The sequence below is a fragment of the Marmota flaviventris genome, chromosome 9 (genome assembly GCF_047511675.1).
Source record: "Marmota flaviventris isolate mMarFla1 chromosome 9, mMarFla1.hap1, whole genome shotgun sequence".
NCBI lineage: Eukaryota > Metazoa > Chordata > Mammalia > Rodentia > Sciuridae > Marmota > Marmota flaviventris.
The window spans coordinates 10,422,156-10,449,919 of NC_092506.1; the positions used below are offsets into that span (position 1 = coordinate 10,422,156).

The 27,764-nt window shown below is 49.0% G+C and overlaps 1 protein-coding gene and 1 long non-coding RNA gene across 3 annotated transcripts in view; one reads left to right on the top strand and one right to left on the bottom strand.

Moving 5' to 3' along the window:
• Positions 1-27,764, top strand: part of Ahnak (AHNAK nucleoprotein) — an 89,725-nt gene that overhangs the window by 11,893 nt on the left and 50,068 nt on the right. Inside the window, exon 5 of one of the 2 annotated variants that reach the window (XM_071616111.1) lies at positions 674-19,185. The exons of the other annotated variant lie outside the window; for it this stretch is intronic. Within the exon in view, the coding sequence (XP_071472212.1) occupies positions 674-18,340 (17,667 nt within the window). The 3' untranslated portion in view covers positions 18,341-19,185. Of the gene's footprint in view, positions 1-673; positions 19,186-27,764 lie in introns of those variants that run through there. 2 annotated transcript variants of the gene reach the window in all.
• Positions 17,795-27,407, bottom strand: LOC139706859 (uncharacterized). Its single transcript, XR_011708514.1, has 2 exons — positions 27,229-27,407; positions 17,795-24,646 (listed from the first exon to the last, which is right to left on the bottom strand). It is a non-coding gene; the product is annotated as an uncharacterized lncRNA (long non-coding RNA).

The window sequence follows — 27,764 nt, forward strand, 5'->3', positions numbered from 1 at the left end:
AGTCTTCCATCAGTCTCTTGAGAGTGCCCACTGTGCCATGGCATGGGAACCAGCTCATGAGGTCTGGGCCTAGACACCAGGAGGAAGGTCGGCCACTCTGCAAGCTCTTTGAATTAATTCCCCCTCTGTTTCACAGATATCCTTTTTCTCTGTGCCTGTAGGAATGCTTCTCTGCTTCTTCTGAGGGCTTGTTTATTAAGCAAATGACAGCTCCTCAAAGTGAAAGTGGTAGCCAAAGCACATCCAGGCTCTTGGGCTCAACAAGCGCATTCCAACGCAGGGCCTGGGAGCCTCTTTTTGATTAAACAAACAACCAGTGAGTTGAGAGTTGAGAGCTGATGGTCCCCCATCCAGTCCCTGGGACATTCCAGGCTGAAGCTCTCCTGGATTATAGGTCCTCCTCCAAGACGGCCGGGTCCAGGAGTCTATCCCAGCCTCTCCATGGTTTTTGATACCAGAATTTACCCAGATCATTTCTGTGTTCCTCCTGCAACGTGGCTGTCAGCTCCCTTCTTCAGTCCCTTGTTCTCTGTTCCAGGAGGCTCCCTGGACCTTGGTTATAGTCCCAGCTCCTTTGGGAAACCGGCAACCAGGTTGTCAGCTAGGCTGCGGCGGGTATCTGCCAACTTAGGCAGGCTCTGCTGCAACCTCTGCGGGGCGTGTCTTTCTGCAGAGCGGGGATGATGAGGAGTACCAGCGCATCTACACCACAAAGATCAAGCCTCGGCTGAAGTCGGAGGATGGCGTGGAAGGGGACCTTGGGGAGACCCAGAGCCGCACCATCACAGTGACCAGAAGGGTCACAGCCTACACTGTGGATGTGACCGGCCGGGAAGGATCCAAGGACATCGACATCAGCAGCCCTGAATTCATGATCAAGATTCCAAGGCATGAAGTGACTGAAATCTCCAATGTGGATGTGGAGACCCAGCCTGGAAAGACAGTGATCCGATTGCCCTCAGGCTCGGGGGTCTCTCCAACCACAGGTGCCGCCGTTGACATCCAGGCAGGGGCCATTTCTGCCTCAGGACCAGAGCTTCAGGGTGCTGGCCACTCGAAACTCCAGGTCACTGTGCCTGGTATAAAGGTGGGAAGCACCGGTGTCAGTGTCAGTGCAAAGGGCTCAGGCTTGGGTGGCAAAGGAGGGATCCAAGTTCCAGGAGTGGATATTTCATCTGCTCTTGAGGGTGGGGTAGCAGAGGTGCAGGGCCCATCCCCCCAGAGCTGCGATACTGGCAAAATTAAGATTCCTACCATGAAGATGCCAAAATTTGGTGTGTCTGCCGGGCCCGAGGCACCAGAGGTAGGATTGAATGTTTCTGCGCCTGAATTCTCTGTAGGGCATAAGGGCGGCAAGCCCGGCTTGACCATTGGTGGGAATATCCAAGCCCCTCACCTGGAAGTCAGTGCCCCCTCTGCCAATATTGCGGGGCTTGATGGGAAGCTGAAAGGCCCTCAGATTGCTGGGCCATCACTTGAGGGTGACTTAGGCCTGAAAGGTTCCAAGCCACTGGGAAGCATAGGAATAGATGCCTCTGCTCCCAAAATTGAGGGCAGCATCACAGGCCCCAGTGTGGAAATTCGAGCCCCTGACGTCGATATTCATGGGCCTGGGGGCAAACTGAATGTGCCCCAGATGAAAGTCCCTAAATTCTCTGCCTCAGGTTCAAAGGGAGAGGGAGCTGGCATTGATGTGACACTGCCGACAGGTGAAGTGACTCTTCCTGGGGCCTCTGGGGATGTGAGCTTACCTGAGATCTCTACTGGTGGGCTGGAAGGGAAGATGAAGGGTGCTAAAGTCAAGACTCCTGAAATGATTATTCAGAAACCTAAAATCTCTATGCAGGATGTGGATCTGAGTCTTGGGTCCCCTAAACTAAAAGGAAATATTAAGGTTTCTGCTCCTGAGGTGAAAGGTGATGTTAAAGGCCCTCAAGTGGCAGTTAAAGGCTCCAAAGTGGACATAGAGACACCAGACTTAGAGGGGACCTTGACAGGCCCCAAGCTGGGCAGTCCTTCTGGGAAAACAGGAACCTGTAGGATCTCTATGGCAGATGTGGACTTAAACGTGGCTGCACCTAAAGGGAAAGGGGGTGTGGATGTCACACTCCCAAAGGTAGAAGGGACAGTCAGGGTCCCTGAAATTGATGTCAAAGGCCCCAAAGTGGACGTCAGTGCCCCAGATGTGGAAGTTCACGGGAACCTGAAAATGCCCAAGATGAAAATGCCCAAGTTCGGCACTCCAGGGGTCAAAGGGGAAGGCCCAGATGTAGAAATGACTCTACCCAAAGGAAATGTCAGTATTTCAGGGCCAGAGGTCAACGTGGAAGCTCCAGATGTCAAGATGGAGGGCCTGGGGGGCAAACTTAAAGGCCCTGATATTAAGGTGCCTGAAGTGAGTGTCAAGACACCAAAGATCTCCATGCCTGATGTAGATCTGCATGTTAAAGGTACAAAGGTGAAGGGAGAGTATGATGTCACAGTTCCAAAGCTGGAAGGAGAACTGAAAGGCCCGAAAGTGAACATTGATGTCCCAGATGTAGAAGCTCATGGCCCAGACTGGCACCTGAAGATGCCCAAGATGAAAATGCCCAAATTTAGTGTGCCAGGGCTCAAAGCAGAGGGTGCAGAAGTGGAGGTGAATTTGCCGAAGGCTGATGTGGACATTTCTGGGCCCAAGGTAGAGATTAGTGCTCCAGACGTGAGCATTGAGGGACCAGAAGGCAAATTGAAAGGGCCTAAGTTCAAAATGCCTGAAATGAACATCAAAGCTCCCAAGATCTCCATGCCAGATGTGGACTTAGAACTGAAAGGCCCTAGTGTGAAAGGAGAATATAATGTCACAGTGCCAAAGGTCGAAAGTGACATTAAAGTTCCCGACGTTGAACTCAAAAGTGCCAAAGTGGACATTGATGTCCCAGATGTGGAAGCTCGTGGCCCAGACTGGCACCTGAAGATGCCCAAAATGAAAATGCCCAAATTCAGCATGCCTGGCTTCAAAGCAGAGGGCCCGGATGTGGATGTGAACCTCCCTAAGGCCAACATTGAAGTCTCGGGACCCAAGGTGGATGTTGATGTTCCAGATGTGAATATTGAAGGACCTGAAGGAAATCTGAAGGGTCCCAAGATTAAGATGCCAGAGATGAACGTCAAGGCCCCAAAGATCTCCATGCCTGATGTGGATTTGCATATGAGAGGTCCCAAGGTAAAGGGAGAATACGATGTTACAGTGCCAAAGATAGAAGGGGATCTGAAAGGTCCAAAAGTAGATGTCAGTGCCCCAGATGTTGATGTTCACGGTCCTGATTGGAACCTGAAAATGCCAAAGATTAAAATGCCCAAATTTAGCATGCCCAGCCTCAAAGGAGAAGGCCCAGAATTGGATGTGAACCTTCCCAAGGCAGATGTGGACATTTCTGCACCAAAGGTAGATATTAGTGCTCCAGACCTGAGCCTTGAAGGACCAGAAGGGAAGTTGAAAGGTCCAAAGTTTAAGATGCCTGAGATGCACTTCAAGGCTCCAAAGATGTCTTTGCCAGATGTTGACCTGGATCTCAAAGGGCCAAAAATGAAAGGAAATCTAGATCTGTCTGCCCCCAAAATAGAGGGTGACATCAAAGGTCCCCCGGTAGACATCAAAGCACCAGATGTGGAAGTTCAAGGTGCAGACTGGAGCCTGAAAATGCCCAAGATGAAAATGCCCAAGTTCACCATGCCCAGCCTCAAAGGTGAGGGTCCAGATGTGGATTTGAACCTGCCCAAGGCTGACATTGATGTTTCAGGACCAAAAGTGGGCATTGAAGCTCCAGATGTGAGCCTTGAGGGTCCGGAAGGGAAGCTAAAGGGTCCCAAGTTTAAGATGCCAGACATGCACTTCAAGGCCCCCAAGATCTCCATGCCTGATGTGGACTTACACTTGAAAGACCCCAAAGTCAAAGGGGATGTGGATGTGGATGTGACAGTGCCCAAGATAGAAGGTGAAATGAAAGTGCCAGATGTGGACATCAAAGGCCCCAAAGTGGACATTGATGCCCCAGATGTGGATGTTCATGGCCCAGACTGGCACCTGAAGATGCCCAAGATGAAAATGCCCAAGTTCAGCATGCCCGGCTTTAAAGCAGAGAGCCCAGAGGTGGATGTGAAACTGCCCAAGGCCGACATTGACATTGCTGGACCCAAAGTTGATATTGAAACCCCAGATGTGAGCCTTGAAGGTCCAGAAGGAAAACTGAAGGGACCCAAGTTTAAGATGCCTGAGATGCACTTCAAGGCCCCCAAGATCTCCATGCCTGATGTGGACTTGAATGTTAAGGGGCCAAAAGTAAAGGGAGATGTGGATGTGTCTTTACCTGACGTCGAAGGTGAAATAAAAGTGCCAGATGTTGACATTAAAGGGCCAAAAGTTGGCATTGATGCTCCAGATGTGGATGTCCATGGCCCAGACTGGCACCTGAAGATGCCCAAAATGAAAATGCCCAAGTTCAGCATGCCCAGCTTCAAAGCAGAGGGCCCAGATGTAGATGTGAATCTGCCTAAGGCCGACATCGATGTCTCAGGACCCAAGGTGGATGTTGAAGTTCCAGATGTGAATATTGAAGGTCCAGATGCAAAACTCAAAGGTCCCAAATTTAAGCTGCCAGAAATGAACATAAAGCCTCAGAAGATATCCATGCCAGATGTTGGTTTGCATTTAAAAGGTCCTAAGGTAAAAGGAGATTATGATGTTACAGCCCCCAAAATAGAAGGCGAGATCAAAGCTCCTTCTGTTGATGTGAAAGGCCCCAAAGTGGACATCAATGCACCAGATGTGGAAGTTCATGGACCAGATTGGCACCTGAAGATGCCCAAGGTGAAAATGCCCAAGTTCAGCATGCCTGGCTTCAAAGGAGAGGGTCCTGAAGTGGATGTGAATCTTCCTAAGGCCAACATTGATGTTTCAGGACCCCAAGTGAACATTGAGGCTCCAGACGTGAATATTGAAGCTCCAGAGGGGAAACTAAAGGGCCCCAAGTTCAAGATACCAAGTATGAATATACAGACACACAAAATTTCTATGCCAGATGTTGGACTTAATCTGAAAGCTCCTAAACTGAAAACTGATGTGGATGTTTCCCTTCCCAAAGTGGAGGGAGACCTGAAAGGTCCAGAAGTTGACGTGAAAGCCCCTAAGATGGATGTGGATGTTGGTGATATTGATATTGAATGCCCAGAAGGAAAATTGAAAGGCCCCAAGTTTAAGATGCCCGACATGCACTTCAAGGCCCCCAAGATCTCCATGCCTGATGTGGACTTACACTTGAAAGGCCCCAAAGTCAAAGGGGATGTGGATGTGACAGTGCCCAAGATAGAAGGTGAGATGAAAGTGCCAGATGTGGACATCAAAGGGCCCAAAGTGGACATTGATGCCCCAGACGTGGATGTTCATGGCCCAGACTGGCACCTGAAGATGCCCAAAATGAAAATGCCCAAGTTCAGCATGCCCGGCTTCAAAGCAGAGAGCCCAGAGGTGGATGTGAAACTGCCCAAGGCTGACATTGATGTGTCTGGACCCAGCTTGGATATTGATGCCCCTGATTTGGATATTGAAGGACCAGAAGGAAAATTGAAAGGCTCCAAATTTAAGATGCCCAAGTTGAATATCAAAGCTCCCAAGATATCTATGCCAGATGTGGACTTGAATTTGAAGGGACCCAAACTGAAAGGTGAGATAGATGCTTCTATGCCAGAACTGGAAGGTGATCTCAGAGGTCCGCAAGTTGATATCAAGGGTCCCAGTGTGGATGTGGAGGTACCTGATGTTGATTTGGAGTGTCCTGATGCAAAGTTGAAAGGCCCCAAGTTTAAGATGCCCGACATGCACTTCAAGGCCCCCAAGATCTCCATGCCTGATGTGGACTTACACTTGAAAGGCCCCAAAGTCAAGGGTGATATGGATGTGTCTGTGCCAAAATTGGAAGGAGATTTGAAAGGTCCCAGTGTGGATGTGGAAGTGCCTGATGTTGATTTGGAGTGTCCTGATGCAAAGTTGAAAGGCCCCAAGTTTAAGATGCCCGACATGCACTTCAAGGCCCCCAAGATCTCCATGCCTGATGTGGACTTACACTTGAAAGGCCCCAAAGTCAAAGGGGATGTGGATGTGACAGTACCCAAGATAGAAGGTGAGATGAAAGTGCCAGATGTGGATATCAAAGGGCCCAAAGTGGACATTGATGCCCCAGACGTGGATGTTCATGGCCCAGACTGGCACCTGAAGATGCCCAAGATGAAAATGCCCAAGTTCAGCATGCCCGGCTTTAAAGCAGAGAGCCCAGAGGTGGATGTGAAGCTGCCCAAGGCCGACATTGATGTGTCAGGGCCCAAGGTGGACATTGATGTTCCAGATGTGAACATTGAGGGTCCAGAAGGGAAGCTGAAGGGTCCCAAGTTTAAGATGCCCGACATGCACTTCAAGGCCCCCAAGATCTCCATGCCTGATGTGGACTTACACTTGAAAGGCCCCAAAGTCAAGGGTGATATGGATGTGTCTGTGCCAAAATTGGAAGGAGATTTGAAAGGTCCCAGTGTGGATGTGGAAGTGCCTGATGTTGATTTGGAGTGTCCTGATGCAAAGTTGAAAGGCCCCAAGTTTAAGATGCCCGACATGCACTTCAAGGCCCCCAAGATCTCCATGCCTGATGTGGACTTACACTTGAAAAGCCCCAAAGTCAAAGGGGATGTGGATGTGACAGTACCCAAGATAGAAGGTGAGATGAAAGTGCCAGATGTGGACATCAAAGGGCCCAAAGTGGACATTGATGCCCCAGACGTGGATGTTCATGGCCCAGACTGGCACCTGAAGATGCCCAAAATGAAAATGCCCAAGTTCAGCATGCCCGGCTTCAAAGCAGAGAGCCCAGAGGTGGACGTGAACCTGCCCAAGGCCGACATTGATGTGTCAGGGCCCAAGGTGGACATTGACGTTCCAGATGTGAACATTGAGGGTCCAGAAGGGAAGCTGAAGGGTCCCAAGTTTAAGATGCCTGACATGCACTTCAAGGCCCCCAAGATCTCCATGCCTGATGTGGACTTACACTTGAAAGGCCCCAAAGTCAAGGGTGATATGGATGTGTCTGTGCCAAAATTGGAAGGAGATTTGAAAGGTCCCAGTGTGGATGTGGAAGTGCCTGATGTTGATTTGGAGTGTCCTGATGCAAAGTTGAAAGGCCCCAAGTTTAAGATGCCCGACATGCACTTCAAGGCCCCCAAGATCTCCATGCCTGATGTGGACTTACACTTGAAAGGCCCCAAAGTCAAAGGAGATGTGGATGTGACAGTGCCCAAGATGGAAGGTGAGATGAAAGTGCCAGATGTGGACATTAAAGGGCCAAAAGTTGACATCAGCACCCCAGACGTGGATGTTCATGGCCCAGACTGGCACCTGAAGATGCCCAAGATGAAAATGCCCAAATTCAGCATGCCCGGCTTCAAAGCAGAGGGTCCTGAAGTGGACGTGAGCCTGCCTAAGGCTGACCTTGATGTGTCAGGGCCCAAGGTGGATATTGATCTTCCAGATGTGAGCCTTGAGGGTCCAGAAGGGAAGCTGAAGGGTCCCAAGTTTAAGATGCCTGAGATGCACTTTCATGCCCCCAAGATCTCCATGCCTGATGTGGACTTTAACTTAAAGGGACCTAAAGTCAAAGGAGACATTGATGTTTCTGTTCCAAAGCTTGAAGGGGAGTTAAAGGGTCCTGAACTGGATGTCAAGGGCCCCAAATTAGATGCTGATCTCCCAGAAGTCTCTGTGGAAGGCCCAGATGGTAAATGGAAAAGTCCTAAATTTAAGATGCCAGACATGCACTTTAAAGCTCCTAAAATTTCCATGCCAGATATTGATCTACACTTAAAGAGTCCCAAGGTAAAGGGAGAGGTGGATGTGGATGTTCCAAAATTGGAAGGAGACCTCAAAGGGCCACATATGGATATCAGTGGGCCAGAAGTTGATATTGAAGGACCAGAGGGAAAATTGAAAGGCCCTAAGTTCAAGATGCCTGATATGCACTTCAAAGCCCCCAATATTTCTATGCCTGATGTTGATCTAAATTTGAAAGGACCCAAAATCAAGGGAGATGTGGATGTGTCTGTGCCTGAGGTAGAAGGTAAAATAAAAGTACCAGATGTAAATATCAAGGGCCCCAAAATAGATGTTAATGCTCCTGATGTTCATGGCCCAGATTGGCATTTGAAGATGCCCAAGATGAAAATGCCCAAATTCAGCATGCCTGGCTTCAAGGGAGAGGGTCCTGAAGTGGACGTAAACCTTCCCAAGGCTGACATTGATGTCTCAGGACCTAAGGTGGACATTGAAGGCCCTGATGTGAACATTGAAGGACCAGAAGGAAAGTTGAAAGGTCCTAAGTTCAAGATGCCGGAGATGAACATCAAGGCCCCCAAGATCTCCATGCCTGACATTGATTTGCATCTGAAGGGTCCCAAGATGAAGGGTGATGTGGATGCTTCTCTCCCCAAGATTGAAGGAGATCTAAAAGGCCCAGAAGTTGATATCAAAGGTCCAAAAATGGACATCAGTGCCCCTGATGTGGATGTGCAAGGCCCAGACTGGCACCTGAAGATGCCCAAGGTGAAAATGCCCAAGTTCAGCATGCCTGGCTTCAAAGGAGAGGGTCCTGAAGTGGACGTGAACCTGCCCAAGGCTGACATTGATGTCTCAGGGCCCAAGGTGGACATTGAAGTTCCTGATGTGAACATTGAAGGACCAGAAGGAAAGCTGAAAGGTCCCAAGTTCAAGATGCCAGAGATGAACATCAAGGCCCCCAAGATCTCCATGCCTGACATTGACCTTAACCTGAAAGGCCCCAAAGTGAAGGGCGATGTGGACGTGTCTCTGCCCAAAGTGGAAGGTGAGATTAAAGTTCCTGAAGTGGACATTAAAGGCCCCAAAGTGGACGTTGATGTTCCAGATGTGGATGTTCATGGCCCAGACTGGCACTTGAAGATGCCCAAGATAAAAATGCCCAAGTTCAGCATGCCAGGCTTCAAGGGAGAAGGACCAGAGGTTGATGTGAACTTGCCAAAAGCTGACATTGATGTCTCAGGGCCTAAGGTGGACATTGAAGGTCCTGATGTCAGTATTGAAGGACCTGAAGGAAAGTTGAAAGGTCCCAAGTTCAAGATGCCTGAGATGAACATCAAAGCTCCCAAGATCTCCATGCCTGACTTTGATTTGCACATGAAGGGTCCTAAGGTGAAAGGAGATGTGGACGTGTCTCTGCCAAAAGTGGAAGGTGAGATTAAAGTTCCTGAAGTGGACATCAAAGGCCCCAAAGTGGACGTTGATGTTCCAGATGTGGATGTTCATGGCCCAGACTGGCACCTGAAGATGCCCAAGGTGAAAATGCCCAAGTTCAGCATGCCTGGCTTCAAAGGAGAAGGCCCTGAAGTGGACGTGAACCTGCCCAAAGCTGACATTGATGTCTCAGGACCCAAGGTGGACATTGAAGGTCCTGATGTGAACATTGAAGGACCAGAAGGAAAGTTGAAAGGTCCCAAGTTCAAGATGCCTGAGATGAACATCAAAGCCCCCAAGATTTCCATGCCTGACTTTGATTTGCATCTAAAGGGTCCCAAGGTAAAAGGTGATGTGGACGTTTCTCTGCCAAAAGTGGAAGGTGACTTAAAGGGTCCTGATGTTGACATCAAAGGCCCCAAAGTGGACATCGATGCCCCAGATGTGGATGTACAAGGCCCAGACTGGCACCTGAAGATGCCCAAGGTGAAAATGCCCAAGTTCAGCATGCCTGGCTTCAAAGGAGAGGGTCCTGAAGTGGACGTGAAACTGCCCAAGGCTGACATTGATGTCTCAGGGCCCAAGGTGGACATTGAAGTTCCTGATGTGAACATTGAAGGACCAGAAGGAAAGCTGAAAGGTCCCAAGTTCAAGATGCCAGAGATGAACATCAAGGCCCCCAAGATCTCCATGCCTGACATTGACCTTAACCTGAAAGGCCCCAAAGTGAAGGGCGATGTGGACGTGTCTCTGCCCAAAGTGGAAGGTGAGATTAAAGTTCCTGAAGTGGACATTAAAGGCCCCAAAGTGGACGTTGATGTTCCAGATGTGGATGTTCATGGTCCAGATTGGCACTTGAAGATGCCCAAAATAAAAATGCCCAAGTTCAGCATGCCTGGCTTCAAGGGAGAAGGACCAGAGGTTGATGTGAACTTGCCGAAAGCTGACATTGATGTCTCAGGGCCTAAAGTGGACATTGAAGGTCCTGATGTTAGTATTGAAGGACCTGAAGGAAAGTTGAAAGGTCCCAAGTTCAAGATGCCTGAGATGAACATCAAGGCCCCCAAGATCTCAATGCCAGATTTGGACCTTAATCTTAAAGGCCCTAAAGTGAAAGGGGAGGTGGATGTTTCACTTCCAAATGTAGAAGGTGATTTGAAAGGACCTACACTTGACATAACAGGCCCGAAATTAGACGTAGATGTTCCAGATATTGACATTCATGGCCCAGAAGGCAAATTAAAAGGTCCCAAACTGAAGATGCCTGAAATGCATGTAAACATGCCCAAGATCTCCATGCCAGAAATTGACTTGAATTTGAAGGGATCAAAGCTGAAGGGAGATGTTGATATCTCTGGGCCAAAACTGGAGGGTGACATTAAAGCTCCCAAACTGGATGTGAAAGGCCCAGAAGTAGACATTTCTGGTCCGAAGCTCAATATTGAAGGCAAGTCAAAGAAATCTCGTTTTAAACTTCCCAAATTTAATTTTTCGGGCTCCAAAGTTCAGACACCTGAGGTGGATATTAAAGCTAAAAAGCCAGATATTGATGTAACTGGCCCAAAAGTTGATCTTAATGCTCCTGAAGTTGAAGTTCAAGGAAAAGTGAAAGGATCTAAGTTTAAAATGCCTTTCCTGAGTATTTCATCTCCCAAAGTGTCTATGCCTGATGTGGAGTTAAATTTGAAAGGTCCTAAAGTCAAAGGAGATTTAGATGTTGCAGGTCCAACTTTAGAAGGAGAATTTAAAGGTCCCAAAGTGGATATTCAGGCACCAGATGTCCACCTTAATGCACCTGAAGTAGATGTTCATGGTCCAGATTTGAATGTGAAAATGCCCAAGATGAAAATGCCCAAATTTGGTGTTCCTGGCTTAAAAGCAGAAGGTCCAGAAATGGCTGTGGATCTACCAAAAGGAGACATCAACATAGAAGGTCCCACTCTGAATGTTGAGGGCCCAGAACTCAATGTGGAAGGTCCAGAAGGAAGCATAAAAGGTCCCAAATTCAAGATGCCTGACATGAACATAAAAGCTCCTAAGATCTCCATGCCTGACATTGACTTAAATCTGAAGGGTCCCAAGGTGAAAGGTGATATGGATATTTCTCCACCCAAACTTGAAGGGGATCTGAAAGGGCCAGAGGTTGATATCAAAGGCCCTAAAGTGGACATCAGTGCCCCAGAAGTGGATGTTCATGGTCCAGACTGGAACCTGAAGATGCCCAAGATGAAAATGCCCAAGTTTAGCATGCCCGGCTTCAAAGGAGAGGGTCCTGAAGTGGATGTGAACCTGCCTAAGGCTGACATTGACATTTCTGGCCCCAGTGTAGACATTGATGTCCCTGATGTCAACATTGAAGGTCCAGATGCAAAACTGAAGGGTCCCAAATTCAAGATGCCTGAGATGAACATCAAGGCCCCTAAGATCTCCATGCCTGACTTTGATCTAAACCTGAAGGGCCCCAAAATGAAGGGTGATGTGGATGTTTCTCTGCCAAAAGTGGAAGGTGATGTAAAGGGTCCCGAGGTGAACATTAAGGGCCCCAAAGTGGACATTGACACTCCTGATATTAATATAGAAGGCCCAGAGGGTAAATTGAAGGGACCCAAATTTAAGATGCCAGAAATGCATTTAAAGGCTCCCAAAATATCTATGCCTGACATTGACTTGAACATGAAGGGCCCCAAGATGAAGGGTGATGTGGATGCTTCTCTCCCCAAGATTGAAGGAGATCTAAAAGGCCCAGAAGTTGATATCAAAGGTCCAAAAATGGACATCAGTGCCCCTGATGTGGATGTGCAAGGCCCAGACTGGCACCTGAAGATGCCCAAGGTGAAAATGCCCAAGTTCAGCATGCCTGGCTTCAAAGGAGAGGGTCCTGAAGTGGACGTGAACCTGCCCAAGGCTGACATTGATGTCTCAGGGCCCAAGGTGGACATTGAAGTTCCTGATGTGAACATTGAAGGACCAGAAGGAAAGCTGAAAGGTCCCAAGTTCAAGATGCCGGAGATGAACATCAAGGCCCCCAAGATCTCCATGCCTGACATTGACCTTAACCTGAAAGGCCCCAAAGTGAAGGGCGATGTGGACGTGTCTCTGCCCAAAGTGGAAGGTGAGATTAAAGTTCCTGAAGTGGACATTAAAGGCCCCAAAGTGGACGTTGATGTTCCAGATGTGGATGTTCATGGCCCAGACTGGCACTTGAAGATGCCCAAGATAAAAATGCCCAAGTTCAGCATGCCAGGCTTCAAGGGAGAAGGACCAGAGGTTGATGTGAACTTGCCAAAAGCTGACATTGATGTCTCAGGGCCTAAGGTGGACATTGAAGGTCCTGATGTTAGTATTGAAGGACCTGAAGGAAAGTTGAAAGGTCCCAAGTTCAAGATGCCTGAGATGAACATCAAAGCTCCCAAGATCTCCATGCCTGACTTTGATTTGCACATGAAGGGTCCTAAGGTGAAAGGAGATGTGGATGTGTCTCTGCCTAGAGTAGAAGGTGATCTCAAGGGTCCTGAAATCGACATCAAAGGCCCCAAAGTGGACATTGATGCTCCAGATGTGGATGTTCAGGGCCCAGACTGGCACCTGAAGATGCCCAAGGTGAAAATGCCCAAGTTCAGCATGCCTGGCTTCAAAGGAGAAGGCCCTGAAGTGGACGTGAACCTGCCCAAAGGTGACATTGATGTCTCAGGACCCAAGGTGGACTTAGACACTCCTGACATTGACATTCATGGTCCAGAAGGGAAACTGAAGGGTCCAAAGTTTAAAATGCCTGACCTGCATCTCAAGGCACCCAAGGTCTCCATGCCTGAAGTCGATCTGAATCTGAAGGGTCCAAAGGTGAAAGGTGATGTGGATGTTTCTCTGCCCAAAGTGGAAGGTGACCTCAAAGGCCCTGAAGTTGACATCAAAGGCCCCAAGGTAGACATCAGTGCCCCAGATGTGGATGTTCATGGCCCAGACTGGCACTTGAAGATGCCCAAGGTGAAAATGCCCAAGTTCAGCATGCCTGGCTTCAAAGGAGAGGGTCCTGAAGTGGATGTGAACCTGCCCAAGGCTGACATTGATGTCTCAGGACCCAAGGTGGACTTAGACACTCCGGACATTGACATTCATGGTCCAGAAGGGAAACTGAAGGGTCCAAAGTTTAAAATGCCTGACCTGCATCTCAAGGCACCCAAGGTCTCCATGCCTGAAGTTGACCTGAATCTGAAGGGTCCAAAGGTGAAAGGTGATGTGGATGTTTCTCTGCCCAAAGTGGAAGGTGACCTCAAAGGCCCTGAAGTTGACATCAAAGGCCCCAAGGTAGACATCAGTGCCCCAGATGTGGATGTTCATGGCCCAGACTGGCACTTGAAGATGCCCAAGGTGAAAATGCCCAAGTTCAGCATGCCTGGCTTCAAAGGAGAGGGTCCTGAAGTGGACGTGAACCTGCCCAAGGCTGACATTGATGTCTCAGGGCCCAAGGTGGACATCGAGGTTCCAGATGTGAACATTGAAGGTCCAGATGCAAAGCTGAAAGGTCCCAAGTTCAAGATGCCTGAGATGAACATCAAGGCCCCCAAGATCTCCATGCCTGACATTGACTTTAACTTGAAGGGTCCCAAAGTGAAGGGTGATGTGGATGTGTCTCTACCCAAAGTAGAAGGTGATCTCAAGGGCCCTGAAATTGATATCAAGGGCCCCAGTGTGGACATTGATGTTCCTGATGTCAATATTGAAGGTCCAGAAGGAAAATTAAAAGGGCCCAAATTTAAAATGCCAGAGATGAATATCAAAGCTCCCAAGATTTCCATGCCTGACTTTGACTTAAATCTCAAAGGGCCAAAGGTAAAAGGAGATGTGGACCTTTCCCTACCTAAGGTGGAAGGTGATCTGAAAGGGCCAGAGGTGGATATTGAAGGCCCTGAAGGGAAAATCAAAGGTCCTAAATTTAAGATGCCTGATGTCCATTTCAAAACTCCCCAAATCTCCATGAGTGACATTGATTTGAACTTGAAAGGACCTAAGATAAAAGGAGATTTGGATGTTTCTATTCCTGCACCTGAAGGAGATTTGAAGGGCCCAAAAGTGGATATCAAAGGCCCTAAGCTGGACTTAGATACTCCTGACATTGACATTCATGGTCCAGAAGGGAAACTGAAGGGCCCAAAGTTTAAAATGCCTGACCTGCATCTCAAGGCACCCAAGGTCTCCATGCCTGAAGTTGACCTGAATCTGAAGGGTCCAAAGGTGAAAGGTGATGTGGATGTTTCTCTGCCCAAAGTGGAAGGTGACCTCAAAGGCCCTGAAGTTGACATCAAAGGCCCCAAGGTAGACATCAGTGCCCCAGATGTGGATGTTCATGGCCCAGACTGGCACTTGAAGATGCCCAAGGTGAAAATGCCCAAGTTCAGCATGCCTGGCTTCAAAGGAGAGGGTCCTGAAGTGGACGTGAACCTGCCCAAGGCTGACATTGATGTCTCAGGGCCCAAGGTGGACATCGAGGTTCCAGATGTGAACATTGAAGGTCCAGATGCAAAGCTGAAAGGTCCCAAGTTCAAGATGCCAGAGATGAACATCAAGGCCCCCAAGATCTCCATGCCTGACATTGACCTTAACCTGAAAGGCCCCAAAGTGAAGGGCAATGTGGACGTGTCTCTGCCCAAAGTAGAAGGTGACCTCAAGGGTCCTGAAATTGACATCAAAGGCCCCAAAGTGGACATCAATGCCCCAGATGTGGATGCTCATGGCCCAGACTGGCACCTGAAGATGCCCAAGGTGAAAATGCCCAAGTTCAGCATGCCTGGCTTCAAAGGAGAGGGTCCTGAAGTGGACGTGAACCTGCCCAAGGCTGACATTGATGTCTCAGGGCCCAAGGTGGACATTGCTGTCCCGGATGTAAATATTGAAGGTCCAGATGCTAAGCTGAAAGGTCCTAAGTTCAAGATGCCTGAGATAAATATCAAGGCTCCTAAGATCTCCATGCCTGATGTTGACCTGGATTTGAAAGGACCCAAAGTAAAAGGAGATTTCGATGTGTCTGGCCCTAAGATTGAAGGCCCAGAAGTAGACCTGAAAGGTCCAGGTCTGGATTTTGGAGGCCCTGATGCCAAACTCAGTGGCCCTAATTTGAAGATGCCATCACTGGATATATCTGCACCTAAAGTGACTGTTCCTGATGTTGATTTGCATCTTAAGACACCAAAAATTGGAATTTCTGGTCCCAAGCTAGAAGGTGGTGATATGGACTTCAAGGGGCCCAAAGTTGATTTGGAAGCTCCAAGCTTAGATGTACACATGGAAAGCCCAGATATTAACATTGAGGGGCCAGATGTTAAGATTCCTAAGTTTAAGAAACCCAAGTTTGGATTTGGGGCAAAAAGTCCGAAAGCTGACATCAAGTCACCTTCACTCGATGTGACTCTTCCTGAGGCAGAACTGAATGTTGAAGCTCCTGAAATTAGTGTTGGTGGCAAGGGCAAGAAAAGTAAATTTAAAATGCCTAAAATTCACATGAGTGGTCCTAAAGTTAAGGCCAAAAAGCAGGGATTTGATTTGAATGTTCCTGGGGCTGAGATCGATGCCAGTCTCAAAGCTCCTGATGTAGATGTCAATGTCACGGGGCCAGATGCTGCACTCAAAGTCGATGTAAAATCTCCCAAAACCAAGAAGACTATGTTTGGAAAAATGTACTTCCCAGATGTAGAGTTTGACATCAAATCACCTAAATTTAAAACTGAGGCCCCTCTCCCTAGCCCCAAGCTGGAGGGTGAAATCCAGGCACCTGATCTAAATATTTCTTCACCAGGAATTAATGTGGAAGGTCCCAAGTTCAAGATGCCAGGTGTGGATGTGTCAGGGCCAAAAATAGAGGGCGACTTGAAAGGCCCCAGGGTACAGGCCAACTTAGGCACACCTGATATCAACATCGAAGGCCCAGATGCTAAAATCAAAGCACCATCTTTTGGCATTTCTGCCCCTCAAGTCTCCATGCCTGATGTGAATGTTAACTTGAAAGGACCAAAGATAAAGGGTGATGTCCCCAGTGTGGGACTGGAAGGACCAGATGTAGATCTGCATGGTCCGGAAGCAAAAATCAAGTTCCCCCACTTTTCGATGCCCAAGATCAGCGTCCCTGGTGTGAAAATGGAGGGTGGAGCAGCCGAGCTCAATGCCCAGCTGCCCTCTCTTGAAGGAGGCTTGAGCACACCAGATGTTAAGCTTGAAGGGCCTGATGTCTCTCTGAAGGGGCCAGGAATAGACTTGCCTTCAGTCAACCTCTCTATGCCAAAAGTCTCTGGGCCTGATCTTGGCCTGAACTTGAAAGGACCAAGTTTGAAGGGAGACCTGGATGCATCGGCTCCAAGCATAAAGGTGCAGGCCCCAGGGCTCGACCTCAGAGGTGTCGGTGGAAAGGTGCAGGTGGGAGGAGATGGTATGAAAGTGCCGGGGATCAACGCCACAACGCTTAATGTCGGGGCACCAGACGTGACACTGAAGGGACCATGCCTCCAGGGAGATCTGGCTGTCTCTGGTGACATCAAGGGCCCTAAAATATCCGTAGGTGCTCCTGATCTAAGCTTGGAGGCACCCGAAGGTGGTATTAAACTTCCCCAAATGAAGCTGCCCCAGTTTGACATCTCCACTCCAGGGTCTGACTTGGACATTAACATCAAGGGGCCACAAGTTGGTGGAGAGCTAAAGGGGCCAGGCCTGGATGTGAACCTGAAAGGGCCTCAGATCTCAGCACCAGATGTGGACTTGAACTTGGAAGGACCAAAAGTGAAAGGGAGCCTCGGGGGCATTGGTGAGATGAAAGGCCCCACAGTCGCAGGAAGTCTGCCGGGTGTCAGTGTTCAGGGCCTGGACGGCAATCTCCACATGCCTGGAATCAAGTCCCCTGGATGTGCTATGGACCTGCCAGGTGTGAATGTCAAACTCCCAACTGGGCAGATTTCGGGTCCTGAAATCAAAGGTGATCTGAAAGGTTCGGGAATGGGTTTCCATGGAGCTGTTCCTGACATCAATGTAAAAGGGCCTTCCTTTAATGTGGCATCTCCTGAGTCAGATTTTGGTGTCAGCTTGAAGGGCCCAAAAATCAAAGGCGGTGTGGATGTTTCAGGTGGTATCAGTGCCCCAGATATCAGCCTGGGCGAAGGGCATATGAGTGTTAAAGGATCTGGGGTGGAGTGGAAGGGACCCCAGGCCTCCTCTGCTCTCAACCTGGATGCATCTAAACTTGCTGGGGGCCTTCATTTCTCAGGACCAAAGATAGAAGGAGGAGTGAAAGGAGGTCAGATTGGACTCCAGGGTCCTGGGCTGAGTGTGTCTGGGCCTCAAGGTCACTTGGAAAGTGGATCTGGAAAAGTAACATTCCCCAAGATGAAGATCCCCAAATTTACCTTCTCTGGCCGTGAGCTGGTTGGCAGAGAAGTGGGGGTGGATATCAACTTCCCGAAAGTGGAGGGCAATGTGCAGGCCTGTGCTGGAGAAGGCGAGTGGGAAGAATCCGAAGTAAAACTTAAAAAGTCCAAAATCAAAATGCCCAAGTTTAATTTTTCCAAACCTAAAGGGAAAGGTGGCGTCACGGGTTCGCCAGAAGCATCCATCTCTGGGTCCAAAGGTGACCTGAAAAGTTCCAAGGCCAGCCTGGGCTCCCTGGAAGGAGAAGCAGAGGCCGAGGCATCTTCACCCAAAGGCAAATTCTCCCTATTTAAAAGTAAGAAGCCGCGGCACCGCTCCAATTCTTTCAGTGATGAAAGGGAGTTCTCCGCCCCTTCCACCCCCACGGGGACTTTGGAGTTTGAAGGTGGAGAAATGTCCCTGGAAGGTGGGAAAGTTAAAGGGAAGCATGGGAAGCTGAAGTTCGGTACCTTTGGTGGAATAGGGTCAAAGAGCAAAGGTCATTACGAGGTGACCGGGAGCGATGATGAGGCAGGCAAGTTACAGGGGAGTGGAGTGTCCCTGGCCTCTAAGAAGTCCCGACTGTCCTCTTCTTCTAGCAACGACAGTGGTACTAAGGTCGGCGTCCAGCTTCCCGAGGTTGAGCTGGCGGTTTCCACAAAGAAAGAGTAGAGGGCCTCTGTGTGTGTGTACATATCTATATAAATACATCCGCCTTGGGTGTCTTTGTTTATAAACTGCAAAGAGAAACACCCCAACAGCCTCAGCAATAATGCAAAGATCTTGCCTCTCCCAGTGGTGGCAGGTGCTGAAAAACCAACCACCGACAGGCTCCAGGAACTCTACAGAAGAAGAGTTCCAAGTTCATCCAGCCGTGTGCAAAGTCAACAGTTATTTTGCCTTTAAGAGTTCATTTTTTTTGTTTTTTTTTTTTGCATTGAACGCTGAGAGCTCCTGTTTACTAAAGCCAGCTTTTGTGTTTATTATCCTCGTTTTTACTGAACATTGTTAGTGTTGGGGGTAATGGAAACCCATTTTTTTTCATTGTAATGACTTTGGGCTTTTGTTAGTAGGGGAGGGTGGGGTAAAGGCAGCAGGGGTGGGGTGGGGAGATCAGCATTGATCCTAAGATCAGATCTATTCAAACAGAGCATCTGGATGTGATGGCCCAGAGGAGGTGACAGCCAGAGTCTGGGCATGGTTTGGGGGTCTTTAGCACAGCTTTTCCCCCCAGGGGTGGTGGTCCCAGCCAGTTCAGTGCTCAAAGGTGAGGTGAGAGGGAATTAGAAACTGCAAATTGTCCAACCCACTGGCTCAACAGGAGGGACTTCTATTCTGTGTTTTGTAAGAGAAATGTTTTATTCATGACTGCCATGTTCCTGATAATAGTTCTGATTTCTTTTTTTTTAACAAATGTTTTCATGATTCAGAAAATTTCTGGCACTTTAATGGCAAATTAATTGAGAATGTAAGAAAGTGATGCTGTATGAGGCAAATAAAGCTGTTATTAACCCTGACGTCTAGTGCCTTTGCGTTCTGTGCTGGGGGGAGGCTGCACACCCAGCCCAACTGTGCAGACTGGATTCACCTCGTGCCATTGCTAGTATTTTTTTTTTTTAATATTTATTTTTTAGTTGTCACTGGACACATACCTTTATTTGTTTATTTCTATGTGGTGCTGAGGATCGAACTCAGGGCTTCGCACGTGCTAGGCTAGCGCTCTGCCGCTGAGCCACACCGCAGCCCCACTGCGAGTTTTATCAGTGACTTTAATGTATGGCGTCCCCATAGGTTGCAGGAGGAGTTCCTAGCTTTTTTTTTTTTTTTAAATGTATTTTTTAGCTGTAGATGGACACAATACCTTAATTTTATTTATTTATTTCTATGTGGTGCTGAGGATAGAACCCAGGGCCTCGCATGTGCTAGGCGAGTGCTCTAAGGCTGAGCCCCAGCCCCAGCCCCGTTCTTAGCTTTTTGATTCTCATTATTAGTCTGACTGCACCATTGCTGAGGAATCAAGAAAGGCTAGAGGGTTGGGGTGTAAGGACCCAACTCTAAACACCGATTTCATTTGTTTCAAGTACACCTTCTGCAAGTAGCCGGAAGATAATTTTATATAATATTTTAAATAATTTTGTGCATGAAATGAAGTATCCTGGTGTGGGACATTTCTCTTGCGGTATCCTGTCAGTGGTTCAACAGTTGTGGGTTTTGGATCATTTCAGATTAGGACACTCAACTTTATCCTGGGTGTTTAGTGCTTCATAAGAAGGGCACCACGTGGAAGTGTGTAGCATTCACGTCACGGCCATATGTGTACTTACGGAGAGCGTGGTACAGCTCTCTTCTACAGCAACCCCAGGGACATGCTGTCTTCTGGCCTCATTGGGTCTGAGTACCCTCCAACGGTGCCCCTTTCATTCATTCACAACTTGAAGCCTGAGTCCTGCCTCCCTGAACTCTGACAGGGGGTGTGGGGAGAAGGGGACAGAGTGTGCATGATACCTGAGATGTGTGGCCCTTGTGTCAGGAGGTGGGGCAAGTAGGTGAAAGGGAGCTGCACTTGTATACACAGCTGAAGAGGTGCCCTCGAGGATGCTGGAGATCTCCTGGGCCTGACTACGCAGGTTGTAGTAATATAGAATCATTTTTTATTTTTATTTTTTAGCTTGAGGAAGGATGGTGTAGGTCAGTGGTGGTCCCCAGTGTCCATCCATTTAATGAATTTGTGGTGTGTGTGTGTGTGTGTGTGTGTGTGTGTTGCTGGGAATCAAACCCAAGGCCTTGCACATCCTAGGCAGGTGCTCTGCTCGTGAGCTAAAAGAGAATGGGTTTTGAGTACCTTGTGACTAGATGAGACCAAATGAGGTGATGGATGTGGAAAAGGTCCCTTCATTATCCAGGCAGATCCCAGTGGCTGGGGCATCGGGGGTGGTGGATGGCATAAGGGAGAAGCAGCAACAGGCCATCCAGGCTTAAGACTCTTCGCAGCCTCTTTCACACCAGGCCCAGGTGGGAGGCAGTGAGCACAGAGGGGGCCTCCCTCCGGCAGGATCATAGCCATAGTAGGGTCAGCGTGGAAGAAGGCACAGGGCGGGAGTGGCACCAGAGGGCACATTCCAGCTGGGTCCTTTTGTCCGGGCCCCACCTGCCTGCTCTCGTTAACCCCTGTGCGCCTGGTCCCCGCGGTGTCTTCATCAATGTCTTCCCGGCCCTCCCCCAGCCCCTGGTGGGAAAGGTCTAAGTGATTCTCAAAGTCCGGCAGGGCCTTACACTTGCCATCTCCTGCCCCGAGACCCCAGCTCCTGCATCTGAGGGTGAGAGCAGCATCAGCAGGTGGGGACAGGCTGGACTGGGCTCTTCCATGTCCTCCCTCAGAGCTCCAGCAGCCGCAGTAGCGAGGACTGTGGCCTCAAGGACTTTAGGCAGCGTGACTGTGTGTGGACGGTGGTGTGGTTAGTGGGTCCGTGAGAAAACTGAATCACTTTGAAATACACTGGGTTCTTACCCACGGAAGTGAACAGTTTTCATGAACTCAAAATCCTTTCCATGTCTGTCAGGCTCCCTCGGCAAGCTCAGTTCCACTTGAAGATAGTTCAACCAAAGAAAATTCAATCCAGGGACTGTTTATTTTTTTACTTTTTGGTGCTGGGCATTGAACCCAGGGACGCTTAACCACTGAGCCACATCCTTAGTCCTTTTTTTAATATTTTAGAGAAAGGATCTTTCTAAGTTGCTGAGGCTGGCTTTGAACTCGTGATCCTCCTGCCTCAGCCTCCCAAGCTGCTGGCAAGGGGACTGTGGGAGCAAAAGAGCCAAAAAGAGGTGGTGAGACCCCTAGGGACAGTAGGAAACCGGGACTAATCCTGGACCTGAAGGGGCCTGGGCAAGGGATGGAGCTCCTGAGGTTCATTCAGCATGAGTGGGAGATAGAGGAGGTGCTGCCATTCTGGGCTGTAGCCAAGAGCCACAGCATGCCCAGCACCGCCCGACTGTGAGGCAGGCAGAAATACCCTGACCACCCTCCTCCTGCTGGTGCCTCCACTGGAGGGTCAGGGAACCAGATGTTGCAGATGATCAGCCCCCTGGGGCTCCAAGCTGGGCAGAGAAGCAGGGAGAAGGGCCCTGAAGGCACAGGGCAGAGAGCAGCCAGGACAATATCCTAATCCTTTTATTTTTCTGTTTGGTAAGCTTGAATTTTTATATATTGAGGTTTCTTAAAATATTGAGGTTTCTTAAATACATGGGATGTATTTAAGGTATGATCGCAAAAGCAGTGTAACAATTTTCAAACAAAACAAAAAACACATTTACCCATCTCTATGGTTGTTTTTTTCTCGGTAGTCACCTTGGGGAGTGCCACACTTACTTCTATTGTCCTCAGAGTCACTTGTACACTTATAAACAATTTTCCTTGGGCAAATGCACATTTTTCCTCTCTTGTTTTTGCAAAGGGCCTGGGAGAGAACCCAGGGTTCCTAGTTCAGGACCTGTAAGGAGCACTGGCCTGGGAGTCCCTGAGATTACCTCTGAATTTAGGCCCGCTAAGATCCATGTAGGAGCCTCCGTTTCCTTGTTTTCAACACAGGTGAAGCATTTTCCAAGGTCTTTATTGGTTCTAATAGTCTAGGATACCTTCAGAAGCAAGGCCTGCTAGTTGGGTGGATGGGCTGTTTGGGCTCAAAAGCAAGGAGGGACTATAATATAGTGCAACCAATTTACCTGTGTGCAAATTGTCAGCAGTGTTTTGAGCACAGGCAGCAGTGACAAAATACTGCTGTCTCCAGCTTCCCACAGTAAGGAGGGCAGCACACACCACGACTTGCATGGTGTCAGCACACATTGAGAGGTCCACCTGAGCTCTCTGCTATTGCATATTAGCTGTGACATTAGGAAACAATCTGGGAGAGGCAACTAAGCAGAAGTCTCTCTCTCTCTCTCTCTCTCTCTCCGGTACTGGGGATGGAATCCCTGGGGGTTCTCTACCACTGAGCTACATCCCCAACCCTTTTTATTTTTTATTTTGAGACAGGGTCTCACTAAGTTGCTGAGGCTGGCCTCCAGTTTTTGATCCTTCTGCCTCAGCCTCCGGGTCTCTATTTCTTCAATCTGGAATCGTTTCTCAGCTTTTTGTTGCCATTCCAGGACACTGATATCTTGGAAGAGCATAGGGCCAGTCGTCCCTCAGTGTGAGTTCATCTGTTGATGGTTTGATTCAGTTATGTGTCTTGAAGCAGGAAAACCACAGAAGTGAGGTTGGGCACATCCCCTCAGAAGGCACATGATGGGTTTACTGATTTCAATTAAGTAGGAGGTTGCCAAATTTCCTCATTTTAATCTTGCTATGTTTTCCTGTTGGAATTAATAAGTAAACTCAAGGTTTTGAAGCTAGAAGTCCAAGTTTGGGCAAGTTTATTTTGCAAGCACGCTTTAAAGGGTTGGTGGCATGCTCAGCCTTGGCATGCTTTCCAGTTGGGGATTTTGAAAATGGGGTTCTGGCTTGGCGCTTTTTAGCACAGAGCAGCTCTCTGTCTTTCCTCACGAGGACAAAGAATTCCGTGCATGAATGTTTGCCAAGCTCGGGAATGCCATGTGTTGTTTACCAGCCTCTGAATTGCCCTGTGGCGTCAGGCAGCCTCAAGGGCTCCCTAAGGCTGAAGGCTCCCTGCAGATCCACTGCCCTGGGCCACAGCAAATGTGTGGGGAATGTTCTGCTGAGGAGAGAGGTTTCATTTCCCTTTAAATGCCCCTGTTATTTTCCACCACAAGCTTGAGGCCTGGCCTTAACGGAAAAACTTCCCAGAAGTGTGGACAAGGTTGGGGAAGAGGTACAGATGAAAAGGACTTCTCCTCGGAAAGACAGGTTGTTCCAGTTCACAAAAGGCTTTATATCCGAGATGGCACGCGGAGTTCTCAGCCCCACCCAGAAAGCGGGCTGCACGGTTGAGTCCATTTTGGGTACCAGAAAGGTGAGGCTCAGAGGTGAACTGACGGCTCACAACTCAGAGAACTGAGAAGTCACCCTACTCACGTCAATCCAAGTTTTCTGATGAAAAAAAATTTTTTTTTTTCCATCCCCAAGAGATTTCTCTAAGGAAGTTGGGAACTTAGAAAATGGGATATGTCTCTTGACATTTGTAGTTTGGGACCTTTTAACACCCCCAACAGTAGTTATTCAACAGTCATGGACAACTGTTATGTGCAAAGTTCCTTTCTTCAATGAGCCTATAGTCTAGGGAGGCGAATAATGATAGCTATCAGTTCTGTTGCTTCCTAGCTGTGTGATCTTGGGCAAGTTATCAAACTTCTCCATGCCTCCATTTCCTTATCTATAAAATAGGGATGTTATGGTACCTCACAGCATTATTGTCAGGATGAGGTAAATTAGCATATATCATGTGCTCAGCACATAGTGAATACTGTGTGAGCTATTCCATACAGTGTATGCTAACTTTGTGTTATGCATTGTATATGTTACACATCTTATCTCTTTTGATTTTCACAACAACCCTATGAGATGATAATTACTTTTCTCTTTTAATAGAAATTGAGGCTCACAGAGGTTAAGCAGTGTGTATGGGGGTCACACAGCTACTAAATGACAGAGAGGATTCACACTGGGGTCTGCTGAGACTGAGAAACAAATTCGTGCTCTTAACAGCATTCTGCTGGCTCTAATATCAGGGAGACGGTTAGTAACAGCGTGTAACTGCTTTAGGGTTGGAGAGAAGCTGGAGAGGGGCATTCGGGCATTCTGGGAGCAGCAAGTGAGGCTCAGCAGGGTGGGGCTGGAGGAGCAGGAGAGGAAGGGTGGTGGTGGAAGGGGAGGGGCACAGAAACTTGAGAACTGGCTGTGCGGCTGGTTTCAGGTCCAGCCTTGAAAGGCAGCGGGTACAAACACCCGTGTGCCCACTTTGGGGGGATGGTGGGCTCCAGGTCTCAGCCTCCTGCCCAGTGCCACACTGGGTCCTTTTCCCTCTTCATTTTTTCATGATGATAATAAAGCAAAGGAGAAAGAAACAGCAATCAAAGTTTGTGCATTGTAATAGCTCCGCCCAGCGCCCCAGAACCCCCAGTGAGTGACCACGCAAGCCTGACCTGCGGGCACCCTTCTGGCCACCTGGAGCCTTAAGAGACAGCCCGTGCTCGGGGAGAGGACCTGGAAATGGGGGGGGGGGGGGCTCCAGAGAGCAATTTTGGGCGGAACAGAGTTGTACCCACTTGTGACAGTTTCCCCTCGCATCTCTGCACCTGCCGGCCCTGTTTGGCACCAGGGCACAGGCCGATTTTAACTCGTTTTGAGAACTTGCCCACAACCTGCGGTGTGAGCCAAAGGACCGCCGCGCTTCCTGGGTGGGACAGAGCAGCTCCAGCCGCCGCGCCGAGCCCCGGGGAGAACCCAGGCTCCGCGAGCTCCCACCCCCTGCTCCTCACCGCGGAGACTGGAGGGGCGCGGGGGCGGGGCCAGGGCCAGGAGCGGGGCGGGGTCGGGAGAGGGGGAGCAGAGCCCTAGGTCGAGGGGAGTTGGGGTGAATGTAAAAGGGCGTGGAGAGGGAAGGGGAAAAGGAGGAGAAGAGAGAGAGGGGCCGGGCGGGGCGCGGTGGCCCGGGCTGAGCGCTCGCCCAGCCTGTGGGAGGTCCCGGTTCCGTGCCCACCACCTCAAACGGACAGAAACGAGCGAGGGGTGAGCCCCAAATAAACAATCTAAGTAAAACAGCGCGCTTGCGGCATCCAGGCAGGTTCCCCGCTAGAAAACAGACGACGCCCCGAAGCCCGCACGCCCGCATCCTGCAACCGGGCCGTCGGGGTCCAGGGGAAAGAGAGCGGGTCCCCAGGCGCATCTGCCGCCGCCCCCTGAGGGACCCGTCTGCCAGTCCCCGGGCTCATCCTCTTCCGTCATCAGTATCTGAGCAGATTTTTATCCACCTCTGGGCGGCTGCGAGCCCTGTGCCTGGCGGTGAGCTGGGCAGGACTGGGCGCAGGTACCTGGCCCAGAGTGGACTGGGGAGGCGAGAAGGGGGATTCTGTGGGACTTCTGGACTCTCCTCCTGGCCAGGTGTTAACTTCTCAAGGAATGGGTGCAGGGGCTCACCCTTTACCCTGTGCCTTCCCAAGCCCCAAATGGATCAGTTTTTCCCTTTATCCAGACTTCCCTCAAAGGACAGCTTTGCATATGACAATGTGATACATAGTAACACTTTTGAATGTTTACAATTTGATTTCTGAGGAATAAGAACCCCTCCTGGTGGCTATTTTGGGTTCATTACCAGGAGAAGCTGCACAAACAGCCCCTGTACACCTTCACCTTCTTTCCTGTCCTGGAGTCTCACATGGCTCCTGATGCTGAGCTGCAAACACACTGGGCTGTGGCAGGGGCACTTGGCCCCCAATAGGGGGCACTTTACTTACTTACACCTACCTGCCCCCTGAAGGGAAAGCTACCCTGCTCCAACCTGCCAGATTTTAGTTTAGTTTTTTTTTTTTAATTGGTGCATTATAATTATACATGATGGTGGGATTTGTTGTTACCCATTCGTAAATGCACACAATATAACAATATAACTTGGCCAAAACCATACCACCCCTTTCCCCTTTCCCTCCCCTCCTCTGAAGGGAATGCTTTTGACAGCTTGGGCCTTTTTTTTTTTTTTAAGTTGTAGATGGACACAATATCTTTATTTATTTATTTTCATGTGGTGCTGAGTTTCAAACCCAGTGCTCCACGCATGCAAGGCAAATGATCTATCCCTGAGCTACAACCCCAGTCCCTTACTTGGGCCCTTTTTATTTTTCATATTTATTTTTTAGTTATAGTTGGACACAATACCTTCATTTTATTTGTTTTTATGTGGTGCTGAGGATGGAGACCAGGGCCTCACACATGCCAGGCGAGCGCTCTACCGCTGAGCCACAACCCCAGCCCCCTAACTTGGGCCTTTTAATGCAGCACAATGTGGCCTGGGCTTGTGTGTTTTACTTGGGTGTGTGGTCTCTTCAAGGGCACATAGCTGCCAGGCAGCCAGGGCTCTGTCTTCTGTCCATAGTGGCAGGCAGTGGGGAGGGATGGAATGTCAGAGGGGGGGGGCACGAATGACAGGGCATTTTCTATTTGTAAGTTTGCAAGTTTGGCGAGCAACTTGAGTTTCAAGTGGACCCTTAAAGCAGATAGGCAGGTCAGGTGAGAGAGGAGAGGCAGCCAGTTTGGATTGTCTAAATTCCTAGAAAATAAATTCTAGGAATTTAGCTGTGGGAGGGAGGAGCGCCAGGTACTTGAAGTTTGAGGCAGATTTGCTGGGAGGCCTGGGAGGGAGCAGGTGGATTTTTGCTTTTCTCTCTACTTGAACATCGTGTTTCCCCCCAAATTACTCTCTCTCTCGAATCATATCAAAGAGACAAAGTAATGCTTTGAGCCAATTTTTTTTTTTTAACTGAGCTGCAGGCCACATATGGAGGAAAACCATGCCCTCTAAATACTGTTTTTGGTGACTGCTCTTTGAAGTAGTTAATATCCCGAAAAATGGTAGATTATACATTATTATTTATCAAAAGAAAATAAATACCTGATCAGTCAGATTCTTGCCACTGGATGGTGATTCCAGATCTTGCAGCAACCCAGGTACAGAGCTGGCATTGCATTTTCTATATTCACTTACTTTCTTACTTTCCTTGTTATACAATTTCCAGAGGGGAAATGGTCGGATCCTGTGTCGCTGAAGTGTGCTTGCCATGTTCTTGTTACATAATCACAGAGAACTTTTGATAGACTTTGCTGATGGCAGAAATGAGTACAGGAAAAAACACGAGAGTTGGGGCGTGTCCCCTGAACTCTTGACATGGGCTGGCCTGTGGGTTGTTTTGCATCTGTGGGCTCTTGCTTGACTCTCACTAAATAAGGAGACTTCAAAATCAGATGGGAGTTCAGTCAAGACAGCCTGAAGCTGGGATGGCGGTGCACACTCCGCCTCTGGAGACGGAGGCAGGGGGAATCCAAGTTGGAAGACAGCTTTAGCAATTTAGTGAGACCCTTGGGAATAAACAAGACCCTGATTCGGAAAATAAAAGAAGGCTGGAGGGAGGAACATGGCTCCGTGGTAGA